This window comes from Passer montanus, unplaced genomic scaffold, assembly GCF_014805655.1.
Source record: "Passer montanus isolate IOZ18808 unplaced genomic scaffold, ASM1480565v1 scaffold261, whole genome shotgun sequence".
In the NCBI taxonomy this organism is placed as follows: Eukaryota; Metazoa; Chordata; class Aves; order Passeriformes; family Passeridae; genus Passer; species Passer montanus.
The window spans coordinates 63,792-82,277 of record NW_024367273.1 but is presented as its reverse complement, the minus strand read 5'-3'; the positions used below and the strand labels follow the sequence as shown (position 1 = coordinate 82,277).

The 18,486-nt window shown below is 53.7% G+C and overlaps 1 protein-coding gene and 1 pseudogene across 1 annotated transcript; one reads left to right on the top strand and one right to left on the bottom strand.

Moving 5' to 3' along the window:
- The first annotated feature begins 4,304 nt into the window (after positions 1-4,304).
- Positions 4,305-12,698, top strand: LOC120503620 (annotated as a pseudogene).
- A 2,481-nt stretch (positions 12,699-15,179) lies between these two features.
- Positions 15,180-17,752, bottom strand: LOC120503615 (class II histocompatibility antigen, B-L beta chain-like). Its single transcript, XM_039712293.1, has 5 exons — positions 17,518-17,752; positions 16,950-17,219; positions 16,056-16,331; positions 15,408-15,514; positions 15,180-15,306 (listed from the first exon to the last, which is right to left on the bottom strand). The coding sequence occupies exons 1-5, from the start codon at positions 17,750-17,752 to the stop codon at positions 15,298-15,300; spliced, it is 897 nt and encodes a 298-aa protein (XP_039568227.1). The 3' UTR covers positions 15,180-15,297.
- Between the last annotated feature and the right edge of the window lie 734 nt (positions 17,753-18,486).

Genomic DNA, 18,486 nt, shown 5'->3' with positions numbered 1-18,486 from the left:
TGTGACAGTGTTTGTGGAGCAATCCCTCCTGGTCCATATTTCAATTCTTGCGCCTTGCCTTTTATTTTCTCTTCCCTGTCCAGGTGCGGAGGGCAGGGACAAAGCAGTTTTGGTGGCACCTTGCATCCAGTCACGGTTAACCCGCTGGAGGGGATTACAAGTGAGAGGCCTGTGAGAGTCCCCCGTTTGCCGGACATCCCCCCTGGAGCAGGGTGCCCCCCTTGCCGCAGCTCCAGCCCTCAGGCAGAGCTCAGCCGAGCAGAGCACTTGGTGCTGGTGACTCGGCAGTGTCCAGGCAGACCCGCAGTGCTCAGCCTCCTCACCTGGACTCCAGTGTGACCCCCACCCCCGGCGCTCCCTGCCAGGAGAATTTGGGAAGGGAACACATGGAGAGCGCCAGGAGCGGGCCCCCCAAGCTGTCTCCGAGGGGGCAGCTGAGGCAGGGGGAGTGCAGATGGGGGCCCGGCCCTGCCCAGGCACGGCTGATGCTGCCCACGGGCCAAACTGGTCCCGACTGCTCCGGGCTGGTGCTCCCGGTGCAGCGCAGCTGCTTTGGGGCTGCGGCCCCTGCCCGGCGCTGCCGCGGGGCGAGGGGCGGCAGCTGCGACCGCACTGGTGGCACTGCTGCTGCTGGGAGCACCCCGGCTCTGGGTTGAGCAGGGAGGCAGGAGAGGGAACTGAAAGGTGTTTGAGAGGACGCATAAGGGAAGGTGGAACAGTGGGAAAAGGGTTCCCAGTGGGCGACCCTTTGCATTCCCCATCACTTGATCTCTGGAGCGATTCCTTGGGGCTCCGTGGGGGATGAGATCCACACGGGGAGGGGCCCCAATCCCCCTGTCCATCCCTCGGGAGCAAATGGGGGACTTCCCCTCACACAGCAGCTGGTGCTGCAGCGGCCACGTGGCAGAGTGGGGGCTGGAAAGGGGGATCCAGAGTGGCCCCCTGAGCTTCCAACCTGATGTAGGGTGGTGGGGGTAGGGGGGTGCATCCCCCAACTTGCCTCCTTGCCCACACAGTGGTGTTCCTGTGGATGGGAAAAGCCTGGTGTCACTTCCTGAACAGCCCTGAGCGGGTGAGGCTCATGGAGAAGAACATCTATAACCTAAAGCAGCTCTAGCACTTCAACAGTGATTTGAGCACTTTGAGGGGATACCCCATATGGGAACACCCAGGCCCAGTACTGGAACACCCAACTGGAATTACTGGAGAAGAGATGGGCTCAGGTACTGCACTACAGGGACACATACTCTTGGCACAACTATGAGATCATGACCCCAATCACCTTGCATGAGCAGCCCTGTTTTTGAGGAAAACAACCCCAAATCTCCACAAAAATCCCCAAATCCTCCTGATTATCCCCCTAAATCCCAAATTCTCCTTGAAATCAAATTGAAATAGTTGGGGTTTGAAGATCTTTGTTTAATTACTTTATTTTAGCCCAAATTTAATCAGTTTGTAAGAGATTAAAATGGCTCAAAAGAAAACAAAGGTCCAAATTGAAGGATTTACATATTGGTCTCAGGTGAGTTTATCTGTTGCTGGGTTGTTTGGGTGGGAAGAACCCTTTTTGGAGCCTTGATTTGAATAGTTTGGTCTTTGCACCAATCCATCACCACTTGTCTGTGGAAGATGCCTGTGGGCCATAGAGAATTAGAACAATAAAATTAAAAAGACCTCTTTGTTGCAAAAGACCTCAAAGATCATCCCATTTTGCTTGATGCCTCCTAAAGAAATGCATGGTGGCTGCTGGTGATATTTTTTGGGGTCTAAAGTCAACAAGACTGCTCTTCCCAATGAATTTCCAATGTTGGCCTGCATTCTAATGGATGTTCCTTCCTCTGCATTCATCAGGGTGCCTGTGGGGAACAAGGAGGATATGGACACCACTAGCCAGATGTCTTCCCAATGTGGATCACTTGGAACATGGGTAAGCAGGTCTCTGCTCAATGTGGTTCACCAGGAACATTGGTCAAGCTGTCTTTTTCCAGTGTAGACCACCGGGTCTCTGCCCAATGGGGGTCACCATGGATCATCCAATATTTGTCCTCTGATGGGTGATAAGGTTGGACAAAAGCTCTTCCCACAGTCAGGGCACTTGCAGGGCTTCCCTTACAAATGGAACCACTGGTGTGGGGTCAAGGCATCGCTCTGGGTGACGAGGTGGGAGCTCCAGTAGAAATTCGTCCCATACTTGGGACACTCACAGGGCTATTCCCCAGTATGGACCTTCTGGTGCCAGAGGAGGTGAGAGCGGTCACTGAAGCTCTTTCCACATTCCAAACACTTTTAGGGCCATTTCCCTGTGTGGATCTTCTGATGGCGGATCAGGATGGAGCTCTGAGTGAAGCTCTTCCCACGTTCCTTACACTCCTATGGCCATTTCCCCGTGTGCACCCAGTGGTGGATGACGAGGTTGGAGCTGTTGCGGAAGCTCTTCCCACATTCCAAGAAGCACTTGTAGCATTTCTCTTTCCTGTGAATATGCTGCTGGACGCCCAGGTCAGAGCTCTGGCTGAAGTTCTGGCTGCCTTCCCGGCACAAGGTGGGTCTTTCCTCCTCAGAGCACCCTGGACTGGGTTTGCAGCCCCTCCTCGTGTGGGATCTCTGCCTCTTCCAGGAGGTTCTGTTGCAGAGATTTGTTCTCCCTGGTCTCTGTCTGCAGCTCAGTGCCCAGGTAGGAAGGACAAGGAGAGGATGGGATTTTCCTCCATGGCAGAGGGAAGGAGAAGGAAATCCCCCAGCAGGACAGCATCGGCAGTGGGGTTGTCCTGCAGCCCAGGGTAATTTTCAGCTAAAAGATAGAGGAGGGGGAAAAGGGCAGTGACTTCCTTCTACCTGCCTGTGTGTCCTGGGGCATCTTCCTCTATCGCAGTCTGGCTCGCTGCAACCCCGAGTCCAGTCCAGCTGGGGGCAATGTGGCAAAATAGAGAGATGGGAACGGTGGATTTGCCCGAAAAATAGAGAACTTTAACAGCAAAATAACAAACACAGAAACCACACCATCTGAGGGGCAAGATCCAATGATAGGAGGGGCGAACATAACAATATATAGGGCTGTTCTGAGGACAGGGGTCCAATCAGCAACACGAACTTGCAACATGACCTTATATGTGACAGGTCCTGAACCAGCTGAGAACAAGAACAAGAAACGTGACTTAATATAGGATATTTCCATTAACATACCATCAACATACTAACTCCCATGACAACACTCTTTTCACCATGACCTGACCAGATAGCTCTCTTTCAGTGTCCTGTTTCCCATGGTCTCAGGTTGATGCCTCCTGTATATGCCACTGAGGCTAAACCACTATTCATCCTAGCCAGCTGCATTCCTACATTCCTCTTCCTTGCAGCCTCCTCCTCCAAGTTTTGGAATAAGAAATCTGGCCAAGTTTTGGAATAAGAAATCCTTTTTTGGGAGGATAAACAAGGTGTGAGCATGTTGGGTTGGAGGTTCCTCCTGCCCAAGTCTATCTCTAGAAGTCACCAGGCATCTTGTGTCCACAGAGATTTTCAAAACACCAAGATTCAGCCCAAAACCCATCTCTGGTCTCTCCACTTTGAGGTTCTTGGGGCTCCCCCTGCCTGTACTGCTGAAGGTCCCACGTTTTATTAGGGGTTCCCTGTCTCAAGCCTGTTAGCAGTCCCAGGAATTGTCCCTCTCCAGACCCCCCCTTTTTCCAGCCTATACTTCAGTGATCTCCGTGCCCCTCTGCGCTCTTGGGCTCCCTCCTCTCCCAGCCCCCCATTCCAAGCTCCAGGGTACCCAGGGCTCTCCCCTATCCATATCACTCCCACCTCCAGTCTGCCAGAGGCCCCACGGTTCCAGTATTGCCCATTTCCATCTTCCCCACTGCAGGGGTCCCAGGCTTTCCCACATTAGTCTCTCCCAGGAAGTCCCCAAAACCAGCATTCCACACCCCTGGCCAGCACCAGGCAATTGCTGCCAGCACCCACGGCATGTCCTGCAAAAACAATGCTCTTGGGGACTGCCCAAGATATCTGAGATAAGCTCCCTCTCCCTGGTCACCTGAGGGATGTGAGGGGCCAATCCTCCAGGGGCAGAGGGACTGCAGGTGCATTAAACGGTGGATGCACATGATACCTCCTCTCCCTGCTCCTCTTCCTCCTCTCTCTTCCATCCATCAGCCAGTGCTGCAGCGGCCATGTGGCAGAGCAGGGTGTGAAAAAGGTGGCAGGGGTGGCCTCTTGAGCTCCCAACCTGCTGTGGGATTCGGGGGGTTGCTGGGAGTTGAGGTGCCACTGACCTGCCTCTCTGCCCATAGAAGGGTGTTCAGTGGATGGGAAAGGCCGAGTACCACTTCCTGAATGACCCCGAGCAGGTGAGGTTCATGGGCAGGAGCATCTACACCAAGGAGCAGTTCAGGCACTATGGTGGGGACACCTCCCTCCACCTTCGCTACCCACCAGCCCTGGCACACAGGGAATGGCCTTACAACTGTGGGAAACAAGGAAAGAGGTTTTGGAGTAGCTCAGATTTCGCAAAGCATCAGTGGACACACTCGAGGAAGAGTCCATCCACCCTTCCCTAAGCCAAAGCATGATCTGAGAAATGCTCTTTAGGCCTTGGCCTTGGTGACCAAACCCTGGGCTCAGCTCCTTTGGGGCTTACCACAAACACTATCTGCTCCAGGAAGTGGTGCTGTCCAAAAAGCTCCTGCTTATTAACTAAAAGCCTTGGAAACGTTTTTTCTTTTGCCTGAATAACATCCCTAATGGGATCATATTTTTGGTCTCAACCTTTCCCAGAAAGTCAGTGGCCTGATCTTGGGCCAGGGTGGAAAATGTCTGTGACTAAAACCCATCCCTTGGGCCCTATAAACAGCAGCCCTGAGTGAGACCTTTGAGTTACAGTACAAGCTGACTTGTACTGGGCAATTTCACCCAATCACATTCCACCCTAAGCTGCAGACATCTCGCTCGGAGAACTGAGAGGTGTTAAGATCAGACCAATGAGTGGTTTAGACTGGGGCATTTTCAAACCCCCTATATAAAGCTAGGTTCAAACAACAAAGCTCTCTCTATTATTGCCACTTGTAACTCTGAATTGTGTCTCTGTCTCTCACCACCGATTCCACATTACACCCTTGGAACTCTGCTGGGCTGCAGCAGCTGCGACAGCGACCTCCCTGTGCTGGGGCCTCTGCGAGCTGTGAACTCTCCTGTTTGCTGCACTTGGGGCATCCCCAAATGATGACGGGTCCTGGGCTGAGCCCCTCAACTCCTTGAGGCTCTGCCCTGCACCTGGTGGGAAGATGCAAAGGCAACTGAAAGGAGAATTCCACTGGATTCCAGGGGAATTCCCCACAGGGACCTCGTACAGACTCCTCCTGTCCATATGTGTGTGACACTGAATATGCCATAGCAAATGTCCTGGGAATGCCGCTCTCCTGGAGTCAGAGGTACTTAAGGTATGTAAGCCAGTTGGGCCTGTGGGTATGTTCCTGTTGTGGTGTAATAAATTGTATGTGAAGTTACTGATTAAGTTTCAGTTAAGTTTAAGTTAAGTGCTATTGGGGCTTTAAGCATAAACTGTTGAAATCCAGGCTCAGTTCTGCACAGTTGTCTACTCTGACCCTTGTGACTCAACAGTGGGGTCTTTCATATTCCTTTTTATCCTTACCTTTTTCTATCCTTTTCTCTCCCCTGCTCCTCTGTCCCACCACCCCACCACCCAGCATGCAGTAAAATGGTTTTGGGTTTATTTCCATTTGAATTGATTGATTTTTGATTTTTGCTGTTTCTCAGAGTGCTTTAAGCATCCAGTATGTGGCAGAGTGAACCTTGCCAAGGAACTTTGTTGTAGGGTCGTTTTTATATGAGGCCTGTTTTTGCTGATGGGTTTCCTGGTGATTCTTTAAGTGACCTTAAAACATTGGAGCCCAAGCGAACAGCTCTGCAAACATAGAAGGCAGTGCAGGAGGGGCCAGTGCTGCTCCAGGCAGTGCTGGTTGTGGAGGGGGGAGGAGAAGGGATGGAGAAGGAGGGATGAAGGAGGAGTGAGAGAAAGGGTGGACAAAGAAGGAGAACAAAAGCGGGATTAAGGAGGAGGAAGAGGAGAAGCAGGGAGAGACAAGGAGGAGGAAGAGAGAAAAGGAATTGTCTTGCTGCGGTCACTGTTTCCGCAGCCCAGTTCGACCCTGGGGGTTTCTCCCTCCCTGCGTTCTGGAGGTAACCAGGGAAGAGGAGCTCGGCCCAAATATCTTGGGTGTCCCTGGGACTATTTTCTGGGCGGAGTAGGATATTTTCAGCTTGCAGGACTTCGAGACTGAGCTGCAAATGCTCCTTAGTGGGATACTGGTGGTCCCTGGCAGAGTCCCTGCGATGAGTGGTGCAGTGCGGGGTTCCCAGAGCCATGTGGAAGCACTGAGGGGTGCTGGTGAGGACAGCAGTATTGGAGACCCTGGGGAGAGCCAGACTAGGGGGAAACGTGGAATCCCCAGTGTGGGGAGAGGGGTGAAACTGGTGCTGAGGGACCCCCAGAAGGCTGGAGGGGTGGGAGAAAGAGGGAGGAGCCCCAGAGCCCTGAAACCAGAATCCTAAGAGGGAGGACCCAAGGCAGTCTTGATAGGAGGAGAAGTAAACAACGTAGGAGGGAAGCCAGGACCCCCAACAGCATAGAGAAAGGGGATCCCTGGGACACAGTCAGAAGAGAAAGAACCCCTGGGATGCCCAAAACCCTCGGCATTCATAAGCTGGACTGCAGAGAAGGGGAAGAACCTGGACCCATGGTACCCCCAAGCAGCCCAGAGAAGGGGAACCTCAAAAACCCCAAAGTGGGAAGACCATAGAGGGAAGACACCTGAAATTGCCAGGAAACATGCAGCCTGAAGAGGCTGGGGAGATCTAACTTTAAATACATGCAGGACCCCCATCACCCTGTATAGGGGACACCCCCAGAACCCCAAAGTCAGCAGACCACAGGGAGGTCTTTTTACCAGAGGGCACATTACAGCCTCACAAAGGCAAAAGATCTCTCAGATATCACAGTGCATACGTGTAGCACAGATGCTGAAAAGGGGCAAAGCTGAATAGCCTTGCTCAGCTTCAGTCCTGTGCAAATCACAGAAGGCAAAGAATGAAGCAGCAGAGCACTGGGCTTTTGTGCACACTGAAGGGAATTGCTAAATCCAGCAGCTGCTCGTCCACAAGCACAGTCAGCTGTGTATGCTTTTGCTTCTTGAAAAACTCACCAGTGCCCTTCTTTTCTCATAGGACGGGTTTCTGGTCTGCATCTTGTTTTGGAGGTATGTGTGAACACAGGATGCCTGGTGACTTCTGGAGATGGATTTGGACAGGAGGAAACCCCAACCCAACACTGTCACACCTTGTTACACAACAGTTCCATGCCTTGTTTTTCCCCAAAACCAGGATTTGTCATTTCTAAGCCTTGGCTGGATGGAGAAGGAGGCTGTAAGAAAGAGGAAGATGTCCCAGCACACTGAGGCAGGTGAGGAGGAAGTCACTGCCCTTTCCCCCCTCTCCTCTGCTCCATTTCCCAGCCCAGTATCTCCCCTGGCTGCAGGACAACATTGCTGCTGATGCCATCCTGATGGATTTGGGGGAAGTCCTTCCCCTTCCCTCTGGCACAGAGGCAAATCCCATCCTCTCCTTGTCCTTCCTCCTGCCAGGCACTGAGCTGCAGGCAGAGACCAGGGAGGAGAAATCTCCTGGCAGAACATTGAGGAAGAGGCCATTTTGAGCACCTCCGCAGCACAGGAATCCAACAGGGAGGAAAAATCCCAGAAATATCCCATGAGGAAGGGCTCCAAATCCAGCCCAGGGTGCTCTGAGGAGAAAAGACACACACTGTGCCAGGAAGGCAGCCAGAGCTTCAGCCAGAGCTCAGACCTGGGTGGTCTACAAGCAGCATCATATTGATGAGAAGCACTACAGGTGTACAGGTGCTTGGAATGTGGGAAGAGCTTCAGGCAAAGATCCTATCTGATCTGCCACCAGAATATTCACACCTAGGAACAGCCATACAAGTGCCTGAAATGTGGGAAGGACTTCAGTGACTGCTCCAACCTCATCATGCACCAGAGCCTGCACACTAGGGAGCAGCCCTACAAATGCGGGGAACAGAGGAAGAGCTTCAGCTGGAGTTCCAACCTCCTCTTCCACCACCTTGTCCACACTGCAGAGCCCTACTAGTGCCCCAACTGCAGAAATAGATTCAGCTTCAGATCCCGCTTGATCTACCACCAGAAGATCCACAGTGAGGAATGGCCCTACAAGTATCCTGAGTGTAGGAAGAGTTTTCGGAGGCGCTCCCATCTGATGGTCATGCATGAGCAAACACTGAGAGAGAGAGAGAGAGAGAGAGAGAGAGCCCCTTCTGCTGCCCTGACTGTGGGAAGGGCTTCAAACACAACTCCACCCTCGTCACCCACCAGCACATCCACACCAGGGAGAGGCCCTACAAGTGTCCTGAGTATGGGAAGAGCTTCTCCTACAGCTCTGCCTTGATTTCACACCAATGGACCCATGAGTAGGGGAAGCCCTACAAGTGCCCTGACTTCAGGAAGAGTTTTATCCCCTGCTCCAACTTCATCACCCACTAGAGGACCCATGTTGCATTATCCACAGTGACCCATAGTGTGCAAAAGCATGGTGATCCACATTCCTGGTGATCCATGGTGGGTGAAAACCTGGTGACCCGTGTTCCACATGATCCACATTGGGAAGACACCTGGCTGGTGGTCTTCACCTCCTCCTGGTTCCCTGGGGCACCTGGATGAACACAGGGGAAAGAACTTCTATCAGGATGGGGACTGACATCGGAAATTGAAGTACTGAGGCCTGAACAACAGGCCCTGCATCAAAGCTGATCTCTAGATGAACCTTCCAACCAAACCTTATATGATACTTGCATCTGCTAATTAGTGAAATATCAATGATCATTAGTAAAACATGTAATGTGATACAAGTGCTTTTATCTTTCCATATTTAGGGGACAGTCAAAGCAATGAAATCAGGTATGTGGCCTTGTTTGGAGGTACATCATCAAAGCCTTGGTTCCTTCTTGAGCCCTGACCAGGCTTTGGGTGGAACCCACATGTGGGTTGATGCTGGCCAGATGCCACGCACCCACGAAAGCCACTTACTCACTCCCCTCCACAGTCAGATGGGGGAGAGGAAATATGTAACAAAGGGTTCATGGGTTGAGATAAGGACTGGGAGAGTCATTCCTCACCAAACATCATCACAGGCAAAACAGGCTCAGTTTTCAGATATGAAATGAACTACAAAATCAGAGCAGGATAATAAATAAAATAAACCCTTAAAACCACCTTCCCCCAACCCTCCGTCCATCCCAGCTCTATCCCAGCAGCACAAGGAGACAGGGAATGGGGGTTACAGTCAGTTCATCATCTGTGGCTTCTCCCACTGCTCAGGGAGAGGAGTTGTTCCTCTGCTGCTCTGTGGGGTCCCTACCACAGGAGACAGTTCTCCATAAACTTCTCTAGAGTGAGGAAACGGCTGTCTGCAAACTGCTGCAACATGAGTCCATCACAGGGGCAACAGTCCTCCCCAAACTGCTGCAATGTGGGTCACCTTTCCACAGGGTCAGTCATTCAAGGATCTTTATTAATCACTATAGGCAATCTTTTGTACTAATTATTTGGTGCATTACTTATCCTTTTTTAATTCTTTGCTCTTTTGAACTAAAAAAAAATATGTTTATTTCTTAAAGTTGTGTCTTTTGTGCTGCCCCAATCAACTGGCAGAACAGAAATTCATTAGGAAGACTGCATTTGTTAGCCTGCATGCTCAGAGTTTCTTTTCTTTTGAGTTGGCTGTTTCTGGGGTTGGTGGCCGTGGGTTGGTGGTCACTGTCTGCCCCTCCCAGAATTCCCTTTGATCCAGCCAGAGCTGATTTCACACAGTTGCTGGATTGGGATTTCCTTGTGGCCTATAAATTCTGCAATCTTTGTGTCCATTCTCAGTAACCCATTCTCCTCCCCAGCTTTGTTAACCTCCCCCAGGCCTGAGATAACACCTGGACAATTGTCCCACCTTGATCCTACCTACAGCCCAAGTGCCAAGTATCCACTGAGGAATATCGGAATACTGGGGGAGGGCAGGAGGGAGGGAGGATTCAGTGGTCATTGGTGGTGACAGCTGCAAATGTGTCCATAGCTTGTGGTGAGCTTCATTTGACTGGTGATGATGCATATGAGCAGTTGCTTCTTTACACACTTTGCCACAGTGGGAATTTTTGTAGGCATGCATTTCCCAGCATGTGCCACCCAGATCTCGCCTCTGCCAGGCCTGGAGTCAGCACCTTCCTGTTACTCCCTTGTGTGCTTATCCCATGGCAAAGCCCTTCTGTGGCCTTGGCAGTGTTTGAGATGGGCAGCTCTGCTCCTCAGGTCCTTACACAGCCTGATCTATCCCTCACCCATGAGTGACCACCTGCCCTGAGTGTTGGAGGAGCTTCAGTGACAGCTCCAACCTCAGCTCCCACCCAGGATTCATCATGGCAAGAGACTGGTCTGCTGTGGGAAGAGCTTTGGCCAGAGAATGGACTTGATCTCCCATTGCAGGATCCACGTTGGGAAAAAACCCTGTGTCTGCCCAAACGTTGCCCAGAGGCCCCACTCAAGATGTTTTGAAAGTGGAATTAAGCCACTTGAGTTTTGTATCAAGAGATTTTGGGGAGGCATGGAGCCATTTTCAGTGTGATTGTGTTGTTTTAAGATGATTGGTCAATCCCTCTTGGCTTTGGCTGTGCACACCGATGCAGAAGACTCCCCTACATCCCCACAGAATCCCCAAATCCCCTGGAATATCCCCCTGAACTCCAAAATTCTCCCCCAAAAACAGTCAAATAGGAGGGTTTTACATGTCTTTTTTCAACTTCTTTATTTTTACCCCACTTTCAGGTGTTTTAAAGCAATGAGGAGGAATCAAAAGAAAATTAAGGCCAAACCAAGAGTGTTTACATGTTGGCATTGTGTGAGTATCCATGGAGTTGGGTTGGGTGGGTGGAAGAGAATTTTTTTGAGGAGTTTCCACCACATTGTCTCTGAAATCTTGGTCTTCAGTCCATCACTGTGAAAGACACCCATGGGCCTTAGAGAAGTGGAATTGTATTATTGAGTTGTATTTGTACTAATTGAAATAGGAGGAAAAGGAGATGGAATTAGGGAGGAGGAGGAAGGGGAGGAGGAATAGCAGGAACCTCATGGATCCACTGCTACCTGTATCTGCAGCCTTCCCCAGCCTGGAGCCTCATCCCCCCTCACCTCCCACAGGTGACTGGGGAGGGGGAGCTTGCCTCAAATATCCAGGGTGGGTGGGGGGTGTCTCTCAGTATTTGTTGATATTGAGGTGATATCTGGATTTTGCAGAACTCCAGAGCTGATCTGCAAATGTCCCTCAGGAGATGCTGGGGGATTCCAGAGATTATATTTGTCTGGGGACTCCTGGTGGCTGCTGCCAGCTGAGCCGTGGTGGTTGGCAGGGGATGTGGAATCCCTGGAGCTACATGGCAATCAGCCAGTACCAGGGCTGGGGGACCATTAACTCCATTTCTGGGGACTCCTCAGGAGAGCCAGGGCTGGGGGAAGGCCAAGACCCCTGGAGAGGGGAGAACTGAGAGAGGCAGTGTGGTAACCACGTGTCCTCTGAACAAACAGAGACACATAGTCCCAGGATTTTCCTGGGAAGCTGTGAGAAGCTGTGAGAAAGTTCAGAGAACAGGATAAGAAACAATTCTTATCTCCATTTGCTGCACCTGTTGTTGTGCACATGTGGAATGTGTTATGGAGATTGTTAACCAAAGGGTGGTTTCTTGATTGGACACTGGATGGGGTTTGGATTGATTGACCAATTAGGTTAAAGCTGTATTGGACAGTCAGTGAGGGTTACGAGTTTCTTAAGAGTAGTATAGCATAATGTAGTATAGTTTAATAAAGCAATTGATCAGCCTTCTGCAATCATGGAGTCAATGTTAACTATTCCCCGTTCAGGGGATCATTGCCACGATAAGGCAATACTGGAAGTGAGGGGCCCTGACAGCCCAGAGAGAGGCAAAGCTCAGTGAGGGGTAACCTGGGAGAAGGAGAGATCCTGGAGAGGGCTGAACCCAGGGATTCCCAGGACCCCCATCAGTCTTGAAAGTGAGGAACCCTGGAGATGGGGAATTCCCAATATACATGAGACTCCCAGCAGGCCAGACAGAGGGAAACCAAAGTGGAAACACCAGACAGGAGCACCCAGGCAGGTGAGGAGGAAGTCACTGCCCCTTTCCCCCTCTCCTCTGCTCCACCTCCCAGCCCAGCATTGCCCCCAGCTGCAGGACAACCCCACTGCCAACATTGTCCTGCCAGGGATGGATTTGGGGGATGTCCTTCCCCTTCCCGCTTGCATGGAGGCAAATCCCATCCCATCCCATCCCATCCCATCCCATCCCATCCCATCCCATCCCATCCCATCCCATCCCATCCCATCCCATCCCATCCCCCCCTCTCTCCCTCCCTTCCTTCCTCCTTCTGTCCCTCCTTCATTCCTCTCCTCTCTATCCTTCCCCAGGAACTGACAGACCAGGGAGGACAAATCCCTGCATCAGAACCTCGTGAAAGAGGCCATTTTGAGTGACTCCATGGCACAAGAATACAATGGGGAGGAGAAGCTGCAGTGGTATCCCATGAGGAGGGTCTCCAAACACAGCCCACAGTGCTCCAAGGAGGAAAGACCTATCCTGTGTCAGGAAGGTGGCCAAAGCTTCATCCAGAGCTCTGACCTGGTGGTCCTTGAGTGGTTTCGCATTGGAGAGATCTGCTACAGGTGCTTGGAACACGGCAGGAGCTTCAGATGGAGCTGCTACCTGATCTGGCACCAGAAGATCCACATGGAGGAACAGCCCTAGAAGTGCTTGGAATGTGGGAAGAGCTTCAGCCACGGCTCCTGTCTGATCTGCCATCAGGTAATTCACAGGGGATAATGGCCCTGCAGGTGCAGGGAATGTGTGCAGAGCTTTAGTGACCACTCTAACCTCATCAGCCACCAGTGCCTGCACTCCAGGGAATGGCTGTACAAGTGTGGGGAGTGAGGGAGGAACTTCAGCCAGAGCTCCCACCTGATTCACCACCAGAATATCCACACGGGGGAATGGCCCTATGAGTGTCCTGACTGTGGGAAAACTTCACCCAGAGCTCTACCTTGACCTTACACCAATGGATTCTCTGGAAGGGGAACCCCTATGAGTGCCCCAAGTATGGGAAGGGCTTCAAACACTGCTCCAACTCCATCACCCACTGCAGGACCTACGTTGGATGATCCACAGTGAGCCCCGCTGGGCAGACCGAGTGAATCATGTTCCTGGCAATCCATGTTGGGCATTGTATTGGGTTTGGGTGATCAGGTGTTGGAAACAGGGGTGCTCCACGGGTGGCTTCTGTGAGGAGCTTCCAGAAGCTTCCCCCATGTCTTCCAACAGTGGCTCCTGTTCTGATCCACTCCTGAAGGCGAGGGTAACCAATGTTCTGGTTCATGGATGCCCTGGCACACATTAATGTGAAACAACAGTGATTGATCTGTGTTTATAAATATATCTCTGTTTGGTTTATTTTAGAACAATTTCTTTGCCATGTAAAGCAGTTTTCGAACCCTTTTGGTTACCATCTCTATCATTACAATAACACTTTGGAAAACTTATAAGGGAAAAGAAAGTAAGTATAAAAGTAGAAAGATACACAGGCACCAGCCCTGGATCCAGCAATAAAAATAGACTGTTGCAATGTCCTTGTCCTTTGCCTAAATGATGGTCCCAGGATGTACCCCTTGGGGGTTGGAAAAGCCCCAGAAACACCAGATTCTGTGGGTCAGTATGGATTCAGGTTTGGGTGAATGCCCAGGTACCTCCTCTGGAGGGAGTTTTACACTGTCTGATGTCACACTGTGGATCCTGGGGCACTTTGGGCGGCTCTGATGGTTTCTGGCCCCTTCTGAGATGTGGCCCTGCCTCTCCCAGCAGCGCAGCTGAGCCAGGTATGGCCCATGTGAAGGGATGAAAAGCTCCAGCCCTCTCTGTGCGAATGTCCTGGGCCTTCCCCAGGGGAGTTTCCAGAGGCGAGGCAGTTGTGTAATGGAGGGCACTGCCCTGTCCAAAGCCCTGTCCCACGTGGCAGCATCTGCTCCTGATCGGCCTCTTCCCTTCCCTGGCTCCCAGCCCAGCTTGTCCCGTCTGGGGCTGGCTGTTCATGCCCTCTGCCCCGGGCACTTCCCATGCCCATGGCCAGCAAAGCCCCTCTGCTTTTGCCAATGGTTCGAGCCATTAACCCGGGACATTTCAGTCCCTCACAGCTCTGCTCCCCACAAGCAGAGAGGGATGGATGGTGCCTCAAAACTACTCCATCCCACTGAAAATGGCTCAACTCCACCTCCAAACTGCTCAATCCCACCTCAAAACTTTGGGGTATGTCCTGAGCCCAAATTACTCCCAGTTGTGGATGTCCCTTGTCCACAAACTTCAGCCAGTTGTTGCCATCGAGGAAGTGACAGTGGGCTTTTCCCCAGAAATGGAACACACCTGTGTGGGAAAGGAGACAGGTGAGGGGGTGCCTCCCCTCACCCCCAACAGACCCCAGCACCCCACAGCAGGTTGGGGGCTCAAGGGACCACCCTGGATCCCCCATTCCCACCCGGCTCTGCCCCACGGCCACCGCAGCACTGGCTGCTGGGTGGGGTCACCCCCACTGTCAGTCCCCCAGGGAGGGACAGGGGGAATGGGGACCCCCCCAGGAAGGTTCTGCTTACACACTCCCCTTCCCCCCCAGAACCCCAGGGAGCTGCTCAAGAGATCCAGTGATGGGGACATGAAGGGACTCCCACGGGAATCCCTTTGCTGCTGTTATCCCTCCTCTTACCCCCCTCTGAAACACGTTTCCCCTCTTCCCTGTGCTGCTCCCCCTCTCACCCAAGAGCTCCTTGCCCACATCCAGGGTAGGCTCCCAGCACCCAGAGTGGGGGCACACACAGGGAACTCACGGGTATCCCCATTCCTGATCCACCCTGGAGCCGATTCTGCCCCCTCCCATCACAGTATCTCTGAGCGTTCCCCCAAAATTCCTCCACACAGCTCCCCCATAAACGGGATCGGGGAGAACTGGGAAACTTTATTTGGAACACTCGGAGCAGCTGAGTGGGGGCAGAGTGACAGCAGGGCTGGGGGGACACACGAGCCCCCCAAAATCAGCGCAGGGACAGAGTGGGGGGTCCTGGCCGGGCCCGAGGCCACGGGGAGGGGCTGTGGCTGGCGGCGGCTCAGGAGCTCTGTGGGCAGAGAAAAGGGGGTGACACCGGGCTGGGGGCCCCGGGGGGAGCACACACGCTCCGGCATGGGGGGGACATGGCCCCCAGGACCCCCCCCTCACCTTCTTGCGCAGGTAGAAGCCGAGCCCCAGCGCCAGGAAGATGAAGCCCAACACAAAGCCCCCGATCCCCGTCCGCATCTTCCTGCGGGCACTGTCCGGTGGCATCTCTGGGGGTTCCGCAGGGCTCAGCACCCCCAAACCTCTCACAGACACCCCATGCACCTTAATACCCCTCCAGCCCACCCAAGACCATGAGACCTCTTTCCTATCCCCATCCAACCTCCCTAGTACCACCCAAACCCCCTCCCAGCTGACACCATCTCCCAATGATCCCCCAAACCTTTTCCCAGTCCCTTCCCAATCCCACCAGGACTCACCAAGATCACTTCTAGTAGATTGAAGCACACTCAGCTCCCATCCCAGCCCCGCTTTTACATCCCCAACCTGCTTCCAGCTCCGTCAGGCTCCCTTCCAGCACCACCAGGATGTTCCCTTTCAGAATCCACCAGGAAACCCTTAACAGCATCCCAGTCTTCCCAGCATCCTCCAAAACTCTTCTCTGCCCTCCCAGGCTATCCAAACCCTTCTCCTAGTTACCCCCTGCCTCCCTCAAACTCCCTCCCAATTACTCCCAGCTACCACCAACTCCCCTCTCAGTCCCCCCAGTCCCACTCCCCTGTTCCCGGCGCTGTGGGTGCCGCGCCGTACCCCAGTGCTGGCTCAGGGGCTGCTCCAGGCTGACGTGCTCCACCTGGCAGGTATAGGTGACCCCGCGCCGGGGCGGCGCTTCCAGCAGCACCAGCAGCTGGTGGGTCCAGTCCCCGTTGGGCAAAATGTCGGTGGCCAGCACAGAGAGCTCCTGCTGGCCCTGGAACCACCTCACCTGGATCGCGGCAGGGTAGAAATCCATCACGGAGCAGAGCAGGCGGCCGGGGCCGGGCTGGGAGCTCGAGGGCACCAGCGAGATGGACACGGTGGGAGGCACTGGGAGAGAGCGAGGAGACACTGGAATAAGATGCGGGTAAAATGGGAGACACGGAGAAGGACCCGGGTAACATTGAGAGGGATTGGGGAGGGTCTGGGAGGGGGTTGGAGAATGCTGGAAGGGCACCAGGAGTGAGAGTGGAAGTCTGAGAGTGGACCGAGAAGGACTGGGAATGGAATGGGAATGAACTGAAAGGGACTGGGAAGGAAGTGCCTGGCACTGGGAGGGACTGGGGCGGCACTGGGAGGAACTGGGAATGACGCGCGCGGCGCTGGGAGGCCGAGTCCAGCGCGGGGCACTCGGCGCTGCGGGTCTGCCTGGCAACGGATGAGTCATCAGAGACACGCATTCTGATTGGCTGAGAGGCGTCAGCAGCACGCTAGGCTGAGATGGACACACCGGGGGGCACTGGGAGAGACTGGGATGAACTGGGAATGGACTGGGAGAGACTGTGATGGACTGGGAGAGCTGCGGGACACTGCGGGGTGGGCAAGAGGCCACGGGGATGGGCACAGGAAGGGCTGACATGTCTGGGGTTATTCCCAGAGAAGTTTTGAGGGGCTCCAAGGTCACTGACAGGGCAGGGCCCGAGGGGACACGCTCTGCCCCACGCTCACCTCGGCGCTTCACGAGGAACGGGGTGGACAACTCGTAGTTGTGCCGGCAGTGCCTGTCCACCGCATCCCGTCTGTGCTCCATCCATTCCAGGTCGCTGTTCCAGTACCTGGCAAGCTCCTCCCCATAGGGGGTGTCCCCTACAAAGTGCCCCACATCGCTGTTGAAGTGCACGTACTGCTCCCGGTTATAGATGAACCTCTTCACGAACCTCATCCGCTCGGTGCCGTTAATGAAATGACATTCGGTCTTAACCATCTCCTGGAACACTCCTGTGTGTGCAGGACACAGGTCAGAGGGTGCCTCACCAGGAGCCCCCAGCACCCCACAGCAAACCGAGAGCTCAACCCCGGATCCCCACTCTGCACCCCTTGTGCCCCACGTGCCACCCCTTGGAGGCCCTTTCTTCCCGCGGCCCCTCTTCCTCTTTTCCACCTTTCTCCGTATTTTCCTCCCCCTTTTCCATAACTCAGTCGCCAGCACCACCCCCCACATCAATTTGAGGGTCCCACCTCCCACTTTTCCCTCCACCGTTCCCACCCTCCCAACACTTCCCGCCCTCCCGCTCACCCGAGAGCTCGGCGCCCGCAGCCGGGGGGGCTCCCAGCAGCACCAGTGCCACCAGTGCCACCGGTACGGTCGCAGCTGCCGCCCCTCGCCCCATGGCCAGCGCCGGGCAGGGTCTGACACCTCCCCCCTCCCCAAATTCCCCTCGCGGTAGAGTCTGGGGGGAAGGCGGAGCCCAGGTGGAGCCCAGGTGAGGAGCCCTGGGCTCTGCTGGTCTGCCTGGCAACTGGTGAGTCATCAGCGCCGCGCGCTCTGATTGGCTCTGCAAATGGCTGAGGAGAGGCCCAGGAGCTGGAAGAAAATGGGGAGAGATCCCGCCTGGAGCACCAGCACCAGCACGGGCGCAACAGACCCAGCCTGGGCACAGGGAGTGAATTTATTACCAACCAAATCACAGCAGCACAAGGAGAAGGGAAAGAAATCTCTCCAACACCTTCCCCCCACCCAAGGGGGATCACCAGGACCACGGATCACCAGGGCTCTGCCCAACGGGGTCACTGGGGATCATCCAGCGCGGATCCTCCCATGGGGGATGGAGGTGGAGCAGCGCACGAAGCTCTTCCTGCATCCCGATTGTGGATGTGCTGGCGGGTGACGAGCTTGGAGCTCGGGTTGAGGCTCTTCCCACACTCCCCACACTCACAGGGTCCTTCCCCTGTGTGGATCTTGCAGTCCTTGATGGGGTAGGAGTTCTTGCTGAAGCTCTTCCCACATTCCAAGCCCCAGCAGGGATATTCCTTGGTTTGGATCTCCTGCTGCTGGATCAGCAGGAGCTCTGGCTGAAGCTCACTCCACATTCCAAGCACTTGTAGGGTGTCTCAGCTTGAAAGAGGATTAAAAGAGGACACTTAGGAGTGAGTGTTGTCCCCTCTACAGGGTTCCGATAATCCCTTTCCACCAACAGGAAATGAAAATTAATAGATGAACATGAAAAAAAACTTGAACAGTTTATTAACAAACAGAATGCCCATA